We start from the raw sequence: 17,998 nt of genomic DNA, 5'->3' as shown, positions 1-17,998 counted from the left end.
ACTCACTCACTCTCTCACTCACACTAACTCACACTCACTTACTCACACTAATTCACTCACTCCCGCACACTCTCACTCACACATTCACACTCACTCACTCATTCTCACACTCACCCAATCATTCTTACTTTCACACACTCACACTCACTCTCACGAATTCACTCCCACTCACTCACTCTAACTCTCACTCACTCACTCACTCACTCTCACTCTGACACTCACTCTCTCACACCCACTCTCACTCACACTAATTCACTCACTCCCACACACTCTGTCACTCACTCTCACTCACACACACTCTCTCTAACTCACTCTCACTCTGACACTCAATCACTCTCACTCACACACACACTCTCTCTAACTCACTCTCACTCTGACACTCAATCACTCTCACTCACACACACACTCTCTCTAACTCACTCTCACTCTGACACTCAATCACTCTCACTCACACACACACTCTCTCTAACTCACTCTCACTCTGACACTCAATCACTCTCACTCACACACCTCTGACTCACTGTCTCTCTGACACTCAATCACTCTCACTCACACACACACTCTCTCTAACTCACTCTCACTCTGACACTCAATCACTCTCACTCACACACACACTCTCTCTAACTCACTCTCACTCTGACACTCAATCACTCTCACTCACACACACACTCTCTCTAACTCACTCTCACTCTGACACTCTCGCACTCTCACTTTCACACTCACTCAGTCAAACTCACTTTCACTCACTCTCACTCACATTCAGTCACTCACACACACACACACACACACACACACACACACACACACACACACACACACACACACACACACACACACACACACACACACACACACACACACACACACACACACACACACACACACACACCACACACACACACACCACACACACACACACACACTCATTGTCATTCACTCTGACACACTAACTCACTCACTCACACACTCACTTACCCACACCCTCACTCACTCACACTAATTCACTCTTTCTCTCATACTCACTCACTCATTCTCACACTCACACACAAATTCACTCTCACTCACACACACTTTGTCACTTTGTCACGCAAATGAATGTGTTCAATATTCACGGGAATTGTCAATCCACTCTTGCTCATCTGCTTTGTTCCCGAAATAGGTTGTTGAAAATCAGCTGTGCAGCCCAACGGGTAGCCTTATCTTCTATCGGCCTAGGGGCCTACCGGAACCTCAACCAGGTCCGAAGCTGTACAACCACATGAAGCCACCTGGCTTGCGGGACAGGAAAGGCTAAGGGACTGAGCTCTAGGATGGGGAAAAGGGGGGATGTGACTACCCAAGAAAATGGGCACACTCAAACGCAAGAGAGAATGTATTTCCAAGTGAAGAGAAAATATATATCGTTAAACTTAACTAGTGTTGCCTTTTAGGCAACAAGGGGGGAGTGTTGGGGAAATTATTACTCTCTAGACAAGAAACCTTTGCCTCAGTCTGAGTAGGTCAAGGTGTTTGTGTTTTTCCTCTACTGTTCTACTATTTAGTTGTTAAGGCCGACCACCTACTTATAATCTTGTCTTTCTTTGACACTTTGGACATTGCTTGGGTTTTCTGCAAGTACAAGGTGACCAGGCTGATAAGCTGTGCATTCTGTTCTTGCGATCAAAAGCCCTCTCTGCTTATAAAATGGAATGGATATATGGGGAGGGGAGGATGATCTGAGGGACAGCAAATAAATGGTACAGAAGAAAGAACTCCTTGTGGACATTGATTATTACTGGACTTCTGTGGTTTATTTTATCCCGATACATGCAACACTGAGTCGGCTAGACGTTGAAACCTCGAGGAGGTCAAGATCCCTCAACAATCTAAAGAATCCTTTCGATCACGACGCGGTTCGAGGGTAGAAATCCACGTCACCCCCCTCCCTCTCTCCTCTCCTCTCCTCTTCTCTTCTCTTCTCCCTCTTCTTTATTTCTCTCACCCCCCCTCTCTCCCTCCTCTCCCCCCTTCTCTCACCCCCTCTCTCCCTCCTCTCCCCCTTCTCTCTCTCTCTCCCCCTTCTCTCTCTCTCCCCCCTCTCTCCCTCTCTCCCCTCTCTCCCTCTCTCTCCCTCTCTCCCCTCTCTCCCCTCTCTCCCTCTCTCCCCTCTCTCCCCTCTCTCCCCTCTCTCCCCCTCTCCCCTCTCTCCCCCCTCTCTCCTCACTCTGTCACTCACTTTCACACACTCTCACTCACTCACTCACACACTCTCACTCACTTACTTTGACTCACACTCTCATCACTCACACTCACTCACTCACTCTTACTCTCACTCACACTAATTCATTCTCACTAACTCACTCTCTCTCTTACTCACACACTCACTGACTCACTCACTCTTACACTCACTCACACTCTCATCACTCACACTCACACACTCTCTCTCTCTCTCACACATTCACTCTCACTCACTCTCTCACTCACACTCTCTCACTCTCACACTCACTCACTCACACAAATTCACTCTCACTCTCACTCACACTCTCATACTCACTCACACACTCACATTCACTCACTTACTCACTCTCACACACTCACACGTGCTCACTCTCTCACTCATTCACACTCACTTACTCTCACTCACTCACACAAACTCACTTACTCACACTCACTCTTTCACTCTCACTCACACACTCTCAAACTCACTCACTCTCATTCTCATACTCACTCACTCACATTCACTCCCGCACACTCTCACTCACTTACTCACACACTCTCACTCATTCACTCACACACTCTCACTCACTCTCACTCACATTCCCTCCCGCACACTCTCACTCACACAAATGCACGCTCACTCGTCCACTCACTCACACTCTCATCACTCACTCACACACACACTAACTCACACACTCTCACACACTCACTCATTCTCACTCTCACTCACACACTCAGACTCACAATCAATCACTCACTTACTCTCACTCACTCACACTAACTCACTCTCACTCACTCACTCTCACACTCACTCATTCTCACTCACCCTCTCTCTCTTACACTCTCTCAGACCCACTCACTCTGACACTCACTCTCTCACACCCTCACTCGCTCACACAAATTCACTCTCACTCTCTCACACTCATGCTCGCACTCTGTCACTCACTCTCACACACACTCACACACACTAATTCACTCTCACTCACACTCTCACTCTCGCTCACTCAATCATTCACTCATTCTCACTCACTCTCACTCTCTCACACCCACTTACACTAATTCACTGTCACTCACTCTCATACTCACTCACTCACACTGACTTACTCTCACATTCACTCCCGCACACTCTCACTCACACTAATTCACTCTCTCACTCACTCACGCACACTCACATACTCACATTCACACTCACTCAAACTCTCACACACTCACACACTCACTCACTCTCACTCTGACACTCTCAGTCACTCTCTCACACTTACTCACTCCCACTCTCAGGAATTCACTCTCACTCATTCACACTCAATTACTCACACTCACTCACTCACACCCACTCACTCTCACATTCACTCCCGCACACATTCAAACTCACTCACTCATCATTCTTACTTTCACACACTCACACTCACTCTCACGAATTCACTCCCACTCACTCACTCTAACTCTCACTCACTCACTCACTCCCTCACTATCACTCTGACACTCACTCTCTCACACCCACTCTCACTCACACTAATTCACTCACTCCCACACACTCTGTCACTCACTCTCACTCACACACACACTCTCTCTAACTCACTCTCACTCTGACACTCAATCACTCTCACTCACACACACACTCTCTCTAACTCACTCTCACTCTGACACTCAATCACTCTCACTCACACACACACTCTCTCTAACTCACTCTCACTCTGACACTCAATCACTCTCACTCACACTCACTCAGTCACACTCTCGCAAACTCACTTTCACTCACTCTCACTCACACTCTCACACGAACTCACTCTCACTCACATTCAGTCACTCACACACACACACACACACACACACACACACACACACACACCCACACACACACACACACACACACACACACACACACACACACCCACACACACACCCACACACACACACACACACACACCACACACACACACACACATTGTCATTCACTCTGACACACTAACTCACTCACTCACACACTCACTTACCCACACCCTCACTCACTCACACTAATTCACTCTTTCTCTCATACTCACTCACTCATTCTCACACTCACACACAAATTCACTCTCACTCACACACACTTTGTCACTTTGTCACGCAAATGAATGTGTTCAATATTCACGGGAATTGTCAATCCACTCTTGCTCATCTGCTTTGTTCCCGAAATAGGTTGTTGAAAATCAGCTGTGCAGCCCAACGGGTAGCCTTATCTTCTATCGGCCTAGGGGCCTACCGGAACCTCAACCAGGTCCGAAGCTGTACAACCACATGAAGCCACCTGGCTTGCGGGACAGGAAAGGCTAAGGGACTGAGCTCTAGGATGGGGAAAAGGGGGGATGTGACTACCCAAGAAAATGGGCACACTCAAACGCAAGAGAGAATGTATTTCCAAGTGAAGAGAAAATATATATCGTTAAACTTAACTAGTGTTGCCTTTTTAGGCAACAAGGGGGGAGTGTTGGGGAAATTATTACTCTCTAGACAAGAAACCTTTGCCTCAGTCTGAGTAGGTCAAGGTGTTTGTGTTTTTTCCTCTACTGTTCTACTATTTAGTTGTTAAGGCCGACCACCTACTTATAATCTTGTCTTTCTTTGACACTTTGGACATTGCTTGGGTTTTCTGCAAGTACAAGGTGACCAGGCTGATAAGCTGTGCATTCTGTTCTTGCGATCAAAAGCCCTCTCTGCTTATAAAATGGAATGGATATATGGGGAGGGGAGGATGATCTGAGGGACAGCAAATAAATGGTACAGAAGAAAGAACTCCTTGTGGACATTGATTATTACTGGACTTCTGTGGTTTATTTTATCCCGATACATGCAACACTGAGTCGGCTAGACGTTGAAACCTCGAGGAGGTCAAGATCCCTCAACAATCTAAAGAATCCTTTCGATCACGACGCGGTTCGAGGGTAGAAATCCACGTCACCCCCCTCCCTCTCTCCTCTCCTCTTCTCTTCTCTTCTCCCTCTTCTTTATTTCTCTCACCCCCCCTCTCTCCCTCCTCTCCCCCCCTTCTCTCACCCCCCCTCTCTCCCTCCTCTCCCCCCTTCTCTCTCTCTCTCCCCCTTCTCTCTCTCTCCCCCTCTCTCCCCTCTCTCCTCTCTCCCTCTCTCTCCCCTCTCTCCCCTCTCTCCCCCTCTCCCCTCTCTCCCCCCTCTCTCCTCACTCTGTCACTCACTTTCACACACTCTCACTCACTCACTCACACACTCTCACTCACTTACTTTGACTCACACTCTCATCACTCACACTCACTCACTCACTCTTACTCTCACTCACACTAATTCATTCTCACTAACTCACTCTCTCTTACTCACACACTCACTGACTCACTCACTCTTACACTCACTCACACTCTCATCACTCACACTCACACACTCTCTCTCTCTCTCTCACACATTCACTCTCACTCACTCTCTCACTCACACTCTCTCACTCTCACACTCACTCACTCACACAAATTCACTCTCACTCTCACTCACACTCTCATACTCACTCACACACTCACATTCACTCACTTACTCACTCTCACACACTCACACGTGCTCACTCTCTCACTCATTCACACTCACTTACTCTCACTCACTCACACAAACTCACTTACTCACACTCACTCTTTCACTCTCACTCACACACTCTCAAACTCACTCACTCTCATTCTCATACTCACTCACTCACATTCACTCCCGCACACTCTCACTCACTTACTCACACACTCTCACTCATTCACTCACACACTCTCACTCACTCTCACTCACATTCCCTCCCGCACACTCTCACTCACACAAATGCACGCTCACTCGTCCACTCACTCACACTCTCATCACTCACTCTCACTCACACACACACTAACTCACACACTCTCACACACTCACTCATTCTCACTCTCACTCACACACTCAGACTCACAATCAATCACTCACTTACTCTCACTCACTCACACTAACTCACTCTCACTCACTCACTCTCACACTCACTCATTCTCACTCACCCTCTCTCTCTTACACTCTCTCAGACCCACTCACTCTGACACTCACTCTCTCACACCCTCACTCGCTCACACAAATTCACTCTCACTCTCTCACACTCATGCTCGCACTCTGTCACTCACTCTCACACACACTCACACACACTAATTCACTCTCACTCACACTCTCACTCTCGCTCACTCAATCATTCACTCATTCTCACTCACTCTCACTCTCTCACACCCACTTACACTAATTCACTGTCACTCACTCTCATACTCACTCACTCACACTGACTTACTCTCACATTCACTCCCGCACACTCTCACTCACACTAATTCACTCTCTCACTCACTCACGCACACTCACATACTCACATTCACACTCACTCAAACTCTCACACACTCACACACTCACTCACTCTCACTCTGACACTCTCAGTCACTCTCTCACACTTACTCACTCCCACTCTCAGGAATTCACTCTCACTCATTCACACTCAATTACTCACACTCACTCACTCACACCCACTCACTCTCACATTCACTCCCGCACACATTCAAACTCACTCACTCATCATTCTTACTTTCACACACTCACACTCACTCTCACGAATTCACTCCCACTCACTCACTCTAACTCTCACTCACTCACTCACTCCCTCACTATCACTCTGACACTCACTCTCTCACACCCACTCTCACTCACACTAATTCACTCACTCCCACACACTCTGTCACTCACTCTCACTCACACACACACTCTCTCTAACTCACTCTCACTCTGACACTCAATCACTCTCACTCACACACACACACTCTCTCCAACTCACTCTCACTCTGACACTCAATCACTCTCACTCACACACACACTCTCTCTAACTCACTCTCACTCTGACACTCAATCACTCTCACTCACACACACACTCTCTCTAACTCACTCTCACTCTGACACTCAATCACTCTCACTCACACACACACTCTCTAACTCACTCTCACTCTGACACTCAATCACTCTCACTCACACTCACTCAGTCACACTCTCGCAAACTCACTTTCACTCACTCTCACTCACACTCTCACACGAACTCACTCTCACTCACATTCAGTCTCACTCACACACACACACACACACACACACACACACACACACACACACACACACACACACACACACACACACACACACACACACACACACACACTCATTGTCATTCACTCTGTCACACTAACTCACTCACTCACACACTCACTTACCCACACCCTCACTCACTCACACTAATTCACTCTTTCTCTCATACTCACTCACTCATTCTCACACTCACACACAAATTCACTCTCACTCACACACACTTTGTCACTTACTCTCACACTCTCTCACTCACTCTCACTCACTCATTCTTACTTTCACACACGCACACTCACTCTCAGTAATTCACTTTCACTCACTTACTCTAAAACTCACTCTCTCTTACTCACTCTCACTCTCACACTCACTCAATCACTCACTCTCATTCACACACTCTCACACTCATTCACTCTCACTCACATTCACTCTCACTCACATTCACTCTCACATTAACTCACTCTCACATTAACTCACTCTCACATTAACTCACTCTCACATTAACTCACTCTCACTCACTCACACACTCAGACACTCACTCTCACTCACTCACTCACACTAGCACTCACTCACATTCTCTCCCGCACACTCACACAAATTCACTCTCACTCACTCACTCTCTCACTCTCTTACACTCACCCTCACCCTCACACTCTGTCACTCACACACTCACACTAACTCACTCACTCACTCACACTAACTCACACTCAGACTCACTCACTCTGACACTCACTCCCTCACACTTATTCAATCTCACTGACACACACACACACACACACACACACACACACACACACACACACACACACACACACACACACACACACACACACACACACATTCTCACTCACACACTCTTACTCTTTCACAATCACTCTCACACACTCAGTCTCACTCTCACACACTCAGTCTCACTCTCACTCACTCACTCACTTACTCTCACATTCTCTTCCACACAGTCAAACAAATTCACTCACTCACTCACTCTCTCACACTCACCCTCACTCTCACACACTGTCACTCACACACTCACACTCACTTACTCACTCTCTCACACTCGCCCTCACTCACACTGTCACTCACACACACACTCGCACTAACTCACTCTCTCACTCACTTACTCCACTCACTCTCACTAACTCACACTCTCACACTCAGACTCACTCACTCTGACACTCACTCTCTCACACTCACTTATTCTCACACTCACTCTCACTTACCCACACCCTCACTCTCTCACACTCACTCACACTAATTCACTCTCACTCACTTACACTCTCACTCACTCAGTCTCACTCTCACTCAGTCACATGCTCTCACACTCACACTAACTCACTTACTCTCACTCAAACTCTGACACTCACTCAATCACAAACTCACTCTCACTCACTCACTCATACTCACAATCACACTCCCTCACATTCTCATGAACCAACTCTCACTCACTCTCTCACACTCTCACTTACTCACACTCACTCTCACACACTCACACAGTCAGTCACACTCTCACGAACTCACTCTCACACACTCACACAGTCAGTCACACTCTCACGAACTCACTCTCACACACTCACACAGTCAGTCACACTCTCACGAACTCACTCTCACACACTCACACAGTCAGTCACACTCTCACAAACTCACTCGCAATCTCTCTCACTCAGTCTCACTCACTCACTCACTCAGTCTAACACTCACTCACTCACTCAGTCTCTCTCTCTCTCTCTCTCTCTCTCTCTCTCTCTCTCTCTCTCTCTCTCTCTCTCTCTCTCTGTGTCTGTCTCTCTCTCTCTCTCTCTCTCTCTCTCTCTCTCTCTCTCTCTCTCTCTCTCTCTCTCTCTCTCTCTCTCTCTCTCTCTCTCTCTCTCTCTCTCTCTCTCTCTCTCTCTCTCTCTCTCTCTCTCTCTCTCTCTCTCTCTCTCTCTCTCTACACACATGAAGTGTATGAATGTACAACAGCATGTCCACCGGTGCTGGTGGGAAAGCCTCGAGCTATTCACACTTGCCCATGCTGTGTGGCCTTGGTTTGAAGCCCATCTCATCTCTCAACTGCCATCCTTGTTTCACACGCAGGGCGATTCATCAATGTTTGTGCCGTCCCAAGGATGGACGTTAAACTGGGCGTATCGTCTGCTCGCTCAAGTTGGCAGACGTGAAAGGTCCCACGTTGGCCTTCATGAAGAATAGGCGACTCATAGCCAGCACAACAGCAAAATTCCTGCCATCATCTGCAGGGTGCACTGCTGTAGCGCAACCACACCCCCAGTCAACTATGGAAGGAAGAAGAAGCATTTATAGACATGAACATCCAACACGAGGGAGCTAAAACTCCAAGTTTAATTAAAGTGCAATTATTGGCATACAAGTTGCAAGTGATAATATAACTTCATTTTATGTTAACTTGCGCTCCAGTCTCACGTGAAAGTTCACGGCACGTCCCATACCTGCTGATTAAACCACAAGCTTTGGTTTACACTGAATGCACTCGTACAGGTTCAGAGGGATGTTCACATTGCATAGTGGTAAAATTTTCAAGTCTTACAGGTATATTCTAAATGTTTGTTGTTTTGTTTTTGTTTTTTTTCAGTAATAATATTGTCTGCACTTTTAATAAGAAAATATTTAAGTTGAATAAAGCAGGTATGGTACTGATCAGGCATTGCATTTTGGATTGTGCTTCATGGATTGCTTTCACATCTTTGCTTTCGATTTGCTTCCCTATTTGAGCCCCTTTGGCACTTAAGAACAGCACCGCTGATGTTTGTCAGGCACAAAACTTATCGCCATTTTCAAACATCAAAATTGTTTAATTGGCTTCACAATGAAACCTTTTCACACCAATTTTTTTTTTTTTGAAAAGGTAGGCAGGTAACCACAGAATAAAATACAAACCATTGTTCCATTACATTTTCCCGAAAAAGGGAAAAGCACCAGCAAGATGTGGACATGTCTTGAGCTTCCTCCGTTATTCGTGCTCGAGCAAACTCAAAGCTTCATTGACGGTTTCAGGTATGGCTGCAGCGAGATACTGACAGAAGAACAAGTCCTCCAAGCTGGTAGCGCAATCCGACTCGAGCTTCTGCCGAGCAAACTTTGCGACAAGGCGGCCGCGCATGATATCTAACCATTGACGTAGCGTGGCACACTGGGAGTCCGTCCAGGATAGTTGGCGGGGCAATCCCCGACGAGGGCCCCACAAAAGGCATTGTAGAATTGCCCGTGCGTTTGCGACGGGGATGCGTTGTAGAGGGTTGGGCAACAACAGGAGCTGCGCGAGCCTTTCGAGACCCTCCGAGTAGGACGAGAGAAGTGGTACAGGTGGTAAGTCCTGGTGGGTGCACAAATTATGGGCAAGGTGGACAAGGCAATGAAGAAACCCAAATGAGAGTCTTGCTCTCGGTTAGCTTTCTCAATTGTCAAAGCAAATTCACAGCTGAAAGATTTATTTTGTTTGTTTTTACTGTGCAAGACCTTTGGCTGTTCTTAGCCATGTTTGATTCAAAGCCAGGGTTTCATTTCAACTGGGATTGCATTGCATGGTAAACTGGCATCATGGTGGGGAAGGTGGGGTGGGGAAGATAAAAACCAGACCATATTAAGTTTCGTAAATGTTTCGCCATCACCTTAGGGTCCATCGACATATCATGTAATCAGTCGTTATTTTTAAACCCTCCTCACCTCTTTTATGCAGAGCATCTGTGCATGTTTTTCATGACAGAGGAAAAATGAAGAAACTTGTAAATAAAACTTTAAGGGACGATGCATACATATACACAAAAAGGAATTCTTTTTTTTTCTATTTTGCTGTTTCCACTATGGAAAGTTGGGGACACTGAAGGTTTTATTTGTGAGTGAAGTAAAGATTAGGATTAAAAGGTGGTACGAGTTAGGAAGAGCTGCATCACTGCTAAAGTTCAGCTCACAATAATCTACCTGGAGATAAAAGGGACGGAGATTCCCCTGCAGCACACGCACATCTTGTCGAGTGTTCACACTCGTTTGGTCAGTCGCTTCTCGTGCAAACGCTACACGGAGCTGCTCTACGCTAAGGTAACCAAGTCTTAGGACCTTCCAGCAAAGGGAAGAAAATTGACAATTTTGAAATGTGCTGCGTGAGACCAATGGTAAAATTCCCATGCACTAAGTAGAACAAATGGCTGCTTGAAAAAAAAATTAGACCACCATGTACATGAGAAGCGCTGATGCTAAAACAGGAACTGTCATACTTGGGACACATCAGGCATGCAGAAAACAAAAGTCTGGATGAATCGACCAGTAAGAGGCAGACCTTGTACTTGCTGGACGGGTAGGGTAAAAGCTGCGACCAAGCTATTTCTGCCGGAGCTTTCCGGAAGCAGTGCAGGATAGGGATGTTTGGAGAAACCTGATCATGAATGTCACCAGAAGTCGGACACGACTTGACGGAACAAGATAACACTTTTCATGACATGTTTTTTAACTTTCATTTGGCTGTGCCATGATTTGCACACATAATATTTGTCTATACCCCGGTTAGAATAGGGTGTATGACCCGGTTAGAATAGGTGTACCATATCCCTGTGTGTCGTAAGAGGCGACCAGGGTTGCGTCAGGAAGGGCATCCGGCGTAAAAACCTATGCCAAATAATTATGCGGACAACAAAACGAATTTCCATACCGGATCGGTCGAGGCCCGAGTTACCAACGACCGCCACCGGTACCGGTGGTCAGCAGGGTACCAGTGGAAATTGTGCTACTGCTGGGCAAAGGAGGAGAAGGAGACGGGGAAGGCTAGTCCGGAGGCAGTGGGAGAGGGGGAAGGGTAGAAGTGTGCAGGTGAGAGTTGGAACTCTGAATGTTGGGACGATGACTGGCAAAGGGCGAGAGTTGGCTGATATGATGGAGAGAAGAAAGGTGGACATACTGTGTGTACAAGAGACCAAGTGGATGGGGAGTAAGGCTAGGAGCATTGGAGGTGGTTTCAAACTGTTCTACCATGGTGTGGATGGGAGGAGAAATGGTGTCGGGGTAATCCTGAAGGAAGATTATGTCAAGAGGGTATTGGAGGTGAGGAGAGTGTCTGACCGAGTGATGAGTGTGAAGTTGGAAATTGAAGGGGTGATGATGAATGTCATCAGTGCATATGCCCCACATATGGGGTGTGAGATGGAGTATGAAGAAGATTTCTGGAGTGAGTTAGATGAAGTGGTGGAGAGTGTATCCAAGGATGAAAGAGTGGTGATTGGAGCAGATTTCAATGGGCATGTTGGGGAAGGGAATAAAGAGGATGAGGAGGTGATGGGTGGGTACGGTCTCAACCAGAGAAATGTGGAAGGGCAAATGGTGGTAGAGTTTGCAAAAAGAATGGAAATGGCAGTGGTAAATACATATTTCAAGAACAAGGAGGAACACAGGGTGACATACAAGAGTGGAGGAAAGTGCACACAGGTGGATTACATCTTAAGCAGGAGATGCAACCTGAAAGAGATTAGAGACTGTAAGGTGGTGGCAAGGGAGAGTGAAGCTCGACAGCATCGATTGGTGGTCTGTAGGATGACTTTAGAGGCGAGGTTGAGGAAGAGAGTGAGGGCTGAACCAAGGACAAGATGGTGGAAGCTGAAGGAGGAATACTGTTGCGTGAAATTTAGGGAGGAGGTGAGACAGGTGTTGGATGGTGGTAAAGATGGGTGGGATGATTGGGCAACTTCAGTAGAAGTGGTGAGGGAGATAGCTAGGAAGGTACTTGATGTGACATCTGGACAGAGGAAGGAAGATAAGGAGACTTTGGTGGTGGAACGAGGAAGTACAGGAAAGTATAAGGAAGAAGGGGTTGGCGAAAAGGAAGTGGGATAGTCAGAGAGATGAAGAAAGTAGGCAGGAGTACAAGGAGTGGCGGCGAAAAGCAAAGAGAGAGGTGGCAAAGGCTAAGAAAAAGGCATATGATGAGCTGCATGAGAAGTTGGATACAAAAGAAGGGGAAAAGGATTTATACCGATTGGCAAGACAGAGGGACCGAGCTGGGAAGGATGTGCTGCAGGTTAGGGTGATAAAGGACGCAAATGGGAATGTGCTGACGAGCGAGGAGAGTGTGTTGAGAAGGTGGATGGAGTACTTTGAGGAGCTGATAAATGAGAGAGAGAAGGTTGGAAGAGGTGGAGATAGTGAATCTGGAAGTGCGGTGGATCAGTAAGGATGAAGTGAGGACTGCTATGAAGAGGATGAAAAGTGGAAAGGCGGTTGGCCCAGATGATATACCAGTGGAGGCATGGAAGTGCTTAGGAGAGATGGCAGTGGGGTTGTTAACCAGATTGTTTGATAAAGTCTTGGAAAGTGAGAGGATGCCGGAGGAGTGGAGATTAAGTGTACTGGTTCCGATTTTCAAGAATAAGGGTGATGTGCAGAGCTGTGGAAATTACAGAGGGATAAAGTTGTGAAGCCACACCATGAAGTTGTGGGAAAGAGTAGTGGAAGCTAGGTTGAGAGGAGAGGTGACGATCTGTGAGCAGCAATATGGGTTTATGCCAGGAAAGAGCACCACTGATGCGATGTTTGCTTTGAGAATGTTGATGGAGAAGTATAGGGAAGGCGAGAAGGAGTTACATTGTGTGTTTGTGGAATTAGAGAAAGCTTATGATAGGGTGCCAAGAGAGGAGTTGTGGCATTGTATGAGGAAGTTGGGAGTGGTGAAGAAGTATGTGAAGATGGTGCAGGATATGTATGAGGACAGTGTGACAGCGGTGAGGTGTGCGGTAGGAATGACGGACCGGTTTAAGGTAAAAGTGGGATTGCACCAAGGATCGACTCTGAGCCCTTTCCTGTTTGCAATGGTGATGGACAGGTTGACGGACGAGATCAGACTGGAGTCTCCATGGACTATGATGTTCACGGATGACATCATGATCTGTAGGGAGAGTCGGGAGCAGGCTGAATCGAGCCTTGAGAGGTGGAGGTACGCACTGGAGAGAAGGGGAATGATAGTCAGTCGGAGTAAGATGGAGTACATGTGCGTAAATGAGAGGGAGGGTGGTGGTATGGTGCGGTTGCAAGGAGTTGAGGTGGGGAAGGTGGATGGGTTTAAATACTTGGGATCAACTGTCCAAAGTAACGGAGAGTGTGGGAGAGAAGTGAAAAAGAGAGTGCAGGCAGGATGGAGTGGGTGGAGAAGAGTTGCAGGAGTGATTTGTGACAAAGGGTAGCTGCAAGAGTGAAGGGGAAAGTATATAAGACGGTAGTGAGACCAGCTATGTTGTATGGTTTGGAGGTGGTGGCACTAACAAAAAGACAGGAAGCGGAGCTGGAGGTGGCAGAGTTAAAGATGCTGTGATTCTCGTTGGGAATGACGAGGATGGACAGGATAAGAAATGAGTATATTCGAGGGATTGTGCAGGTAGGACAGTTTGGAGACAAAGTGAGAGAGGCGAGATTGAGATGGTTTGGACATGTGCACAGGAGGGAAGCGGAGTATATCGGGAGAAGGATGTTGAAGATGGAGCCGCCAGGCAGGAGGAGAAGAGGAAGGCCAAAGAAGAAGTTCATGGATGCGGTGAGGGCGGACATGCGGGTGGTTGGAGTGTCAATGGAAGATGTGGAGGATAGAGCGAAATGGAGACGGTTGATCCGCTGTGGCGACCCCTAACGGGAGCTTGCTGAAAGAAGAAGAAGAAGAAGATAATATTTGGCTATACCTGTACAACCTGTTAGTCGGTTTGGCATTCCCTCAGAGCACTTGCTTCATGATATGGTAACCCCAGGATCAAATGCGACTTGTAAATTTGTCCATTTCCTGCTTATACTTTAGCGTAGGACAGAGGGAGGTGTTGAGGTGAAAAGTGAGTGTTTGGGGGGGGGGGGTCTGGCCTGATTTAACAAACCACCTTCCCCCATCCCCTGATAAAGGACAATAAATGATGACAAAAACTGCAGATAAAAGAGATTGATAAGACATTTGCCACAGTGGATTTTTGCAAAGGGTAAAGCTCATCGACTTGCCTGTGGATTATACTCATGTTGTCTCAGCTCTGGGCATTCGGCAAAAGGGTTCGGTAAATGCAGCAACTCGTACACCAGGATGCCAGTTTGGAACTCGTCCAACTTGCGGTACTGGCTGGCCGCTGTGAGCTCAGGTGCCAGACGAGCCTCAGCCCGCCATGCCTCGCCACCTGTCGACCCTCCACGCACCTGCTGTTTCGCGTGTGAAAAATTGCTGACAAGAAGGCGCGGCGTCTCTCCGGGACTCGGGTATCCTGGACTGGCCACAAGCAGCAAGTTTTCCATACGCAGGTCACTGTGCGACACGTGGTTCCTCTTGAGGTGCTCCAATGCACAGCACAGCTGCAGCAGCAACAGGCAAACCTGCAGGATAAAGAGCACCGGCACCTTTTGGAAGAGTTTCATCTGGTTCAGCAAACAAATCAATAATGCCAGTGTTTATTTCAATTATTCCTATGTGGCTGAAACAAAAATATACCATGAGAGATGGAGAAGCCCTTGCCATTGAAAAATAATTGAAATCAGATAAGCGGTTTTCCATTTATTACAAAAAACATTTTTTTCAAGATGGCCGTCCCAGTCGGCCATCTTGGATCCGGCCACGCCCAAAATAATTAGGGTTCTTCCTTTTCAGGTGGTACATGTGTGACTCAAATTACAAATCGATATGGCGAACAGTTTATGAGTTATCGCACTCACACCTATAAATGTTGACGCCCGGACGGACGGACGACCGGGGTGATAACAATATCCCCCTTCCGCCGCGCGGCGGGGGATAAAAAGGAAAAAAAAACAAAACATTGAAATTGTCGGGAAATAAAAAGGAAGACGTTGTTTACGTACAATATCTCCCGGAAAGGAAATTTATTCACCTAATTTCATACCAGTGGCCCACTCTTCGCAAAGGACACCGTGGGATCTTTAACGTCCACCAACTAATGCCGGCAGAAGGGATGCCCAATTTAACGTCCATCCGAGGGACGGCGCATACATTAATGAATCGGCCTGCTGCTGAAACACCGCGATGCTGGTGAAACACCAATGACAGCAGCAACAACTATGCGTTATAAAGGAAACTTTTTTTTTCACGCGTTTCACTTCATTTTACATCCTCATTTTGATTCACAAATCGAACGCGGTGTTTGTGAAGTGAAATACGCTGTCTTTTGATTAAACCATCAGCGAAGGGACAGGAAGGTACAGCGAGCAATCATGAAAAATAAAAACCACCAACCTGCCGCTCGTACTGTTGAGGCAGTGTACGGTGCAGCTCCGCACCTTCGTGTACCAGGTCAGCAACGGTGCATCGGGGAACTTCCCTCGTTATGACTACCACGCGACTCTGTCCTCCGACACTTTTGTCACTCTCCTCAGTTTGGCTGTGGCTGTAGTTTGGCAATAGACTTCGAGGTACATCAGCTACAAAGTGCCCACAGTCTTGCTGGACATTGAAGTTCAGGGGTAGGCTTTGCCGCACAGACAGGCTGTGGTAGTACTGCTGCTGCGAGTCCTTCCCCTCTATCTTACAAATCTGTCGCAAAGAAAACAGAATCGTCAGTGTGAAGTAAAATTTCAATCACATTACAATACCCCAAAACAATACGTGAAAAGGGGGGAAATAATGAAGTCAAAACGATCAAGTTTTTCAACAGTGCTGATGAAGCATGTTTCTCTTTCGGTTGCACGTACGTTGCCCGTCACCTACCTTGACGGCATACAGGTTGTCCCAATCGTTTGCGTAGGTTGCTGTATAGTAGATGGCATCGCCTGCGTTGCAGCATGGTCGGTCACTCGTCAGTTTGAAGCCTGACCAGCTATCTACGCCAAAGCGCAGCTGCTGCCGCTGACCTTGCAGTAACTTTTCCTCACAGTGTGCACCAAGAATGCACAGTGTGTGGGTATAAAGCACACCGAGATGGTCCAGCACCTCATCCCTTCCTTGTCGAGATACATCTTCCAGATCGGGCGATGCTGCACCCCATGCACCAGCTTCAACGTTCCAATTTTCCTTGGACTTTTCATCGAGCAACCCCTGGGTAGCACAATCCTCAGCAGTGGCTAGCTGAGTAACACTACAGCAAAGCAACGAGCTATGCTTTTGTGACGGAGAAGAAGGGAAACTCTGAGCCTCCATCAGTTTCTCGGAGAATTTGACGCAAGAACGGTTTGGCTCCTTGCTGCTTGCACTTCCTTTTCCCATCACGAAATGCTCTGAGCTTCCTTCTACTTCTGTTTTACTGACAGTGCTTCCCTTGTTATCCTCACTCCCTGGGATGTGTTCCCAAGTTTCACATTTCGTTGCTTTCCTCAAACCCCGGGAGATCTTAAAAGGCACTGCTGGAGATGGTTTCGTCGCTTCCATAACGTACAGAGGATTTAACAGCGTCAGGCCAACCGAGACACGGTCCGATTCTGCTCCACTCAGCAATGTCCGTTGCTTCTTGGGCAAAGGAGGTGGATTTGAATCATCATTCACTACCATTCCAGAGTTACTCAAGAGGTCATCACGATGCACCACTTCAAAAGGACCCCCAAAGGCAATCGAGTCCTCGACTCCCCTTCGCTGATGCAGTTGTTGCTCTTGCTTCTTTGGGGTGCAATTGGTCCTGGGTTGGTCTTGTATATGGTGGAAAAAAAGAGAATAAATAGTGAAATTAGTCACTTGTCCCTACATCTTCTTCTCTGTCTCTCCAGTTGTTCATCTTGCATCGCCATCTACCCCTCCCGTT

At 47.2% G+C, this 17,998-nt stretch overlaps 2 protein-coding genes across 2 annotated transcripts in view; one reads left to right on the top strand and one right to left on the bottom strand.

The window, feature by feature from the left end:
* Positions 1-17,998, top strand: part of LOC147015284 (uncharacterized) — a 444,530-nt gene that overhangs the window by 316,132 nt on the left and 110,400 nt on the right. The gene's annotated exons all lie outside the window — the stretch shown is intronic.
* The window catches only part of PEAK1 (pseudopodium enriched atypical kinase 1), a 9,424-nt gene continuing 1,034 nt past the window's right edge, over positions 9,609-17,998 (bottom strand). Inside the window, exons 1-4 of the mRNA XM_085849893.1 lie at positions 16,975-17,998; positions 16,504-16,800; positions 15,270-15,632; positions 9,609-10,629 (exon numbers count right to left, since the gene is read on the bottom strand). The exon at positions 16,975-17,998 is cut by the window's right edge and continues 1,034 nt beyond it. Coding sequence (XP_085706019.1) covers positions 10,267-10,629; positions 15,270-15,632; positions 16,504-16,800; positions 16,975-17,751 — 1,800 coding nt within the window. The 5' untranslated portion in view covers positions 17,752-17,998 and the 3' untranslated portion in view covers positions 9,609-10,266. The remainder of the gene's footprint in view (positions 10,630-15,269; positions 15,633-16,503; positions 16,801-16,974) is intronic.

The sequence above is a fragment of the Eptatretus burgeri genome, chromosome 12 (genome assembly GCF_056783735.1).
Source record: "Eptatretus burgeri isolate ZD-2024b chromosome 12, Ebu_testis_v1, whole genome shotgun sequence".
Lineage (NCBI taxonomy): Eukaryota > Metazoa > Chordata > Myxini > Myxiniformes > Myxinidae > Eptatretus > Eptatretus burgeri.
This window is presented reverse-complemented; position numbering and strand designations above follow the sequence as displayed.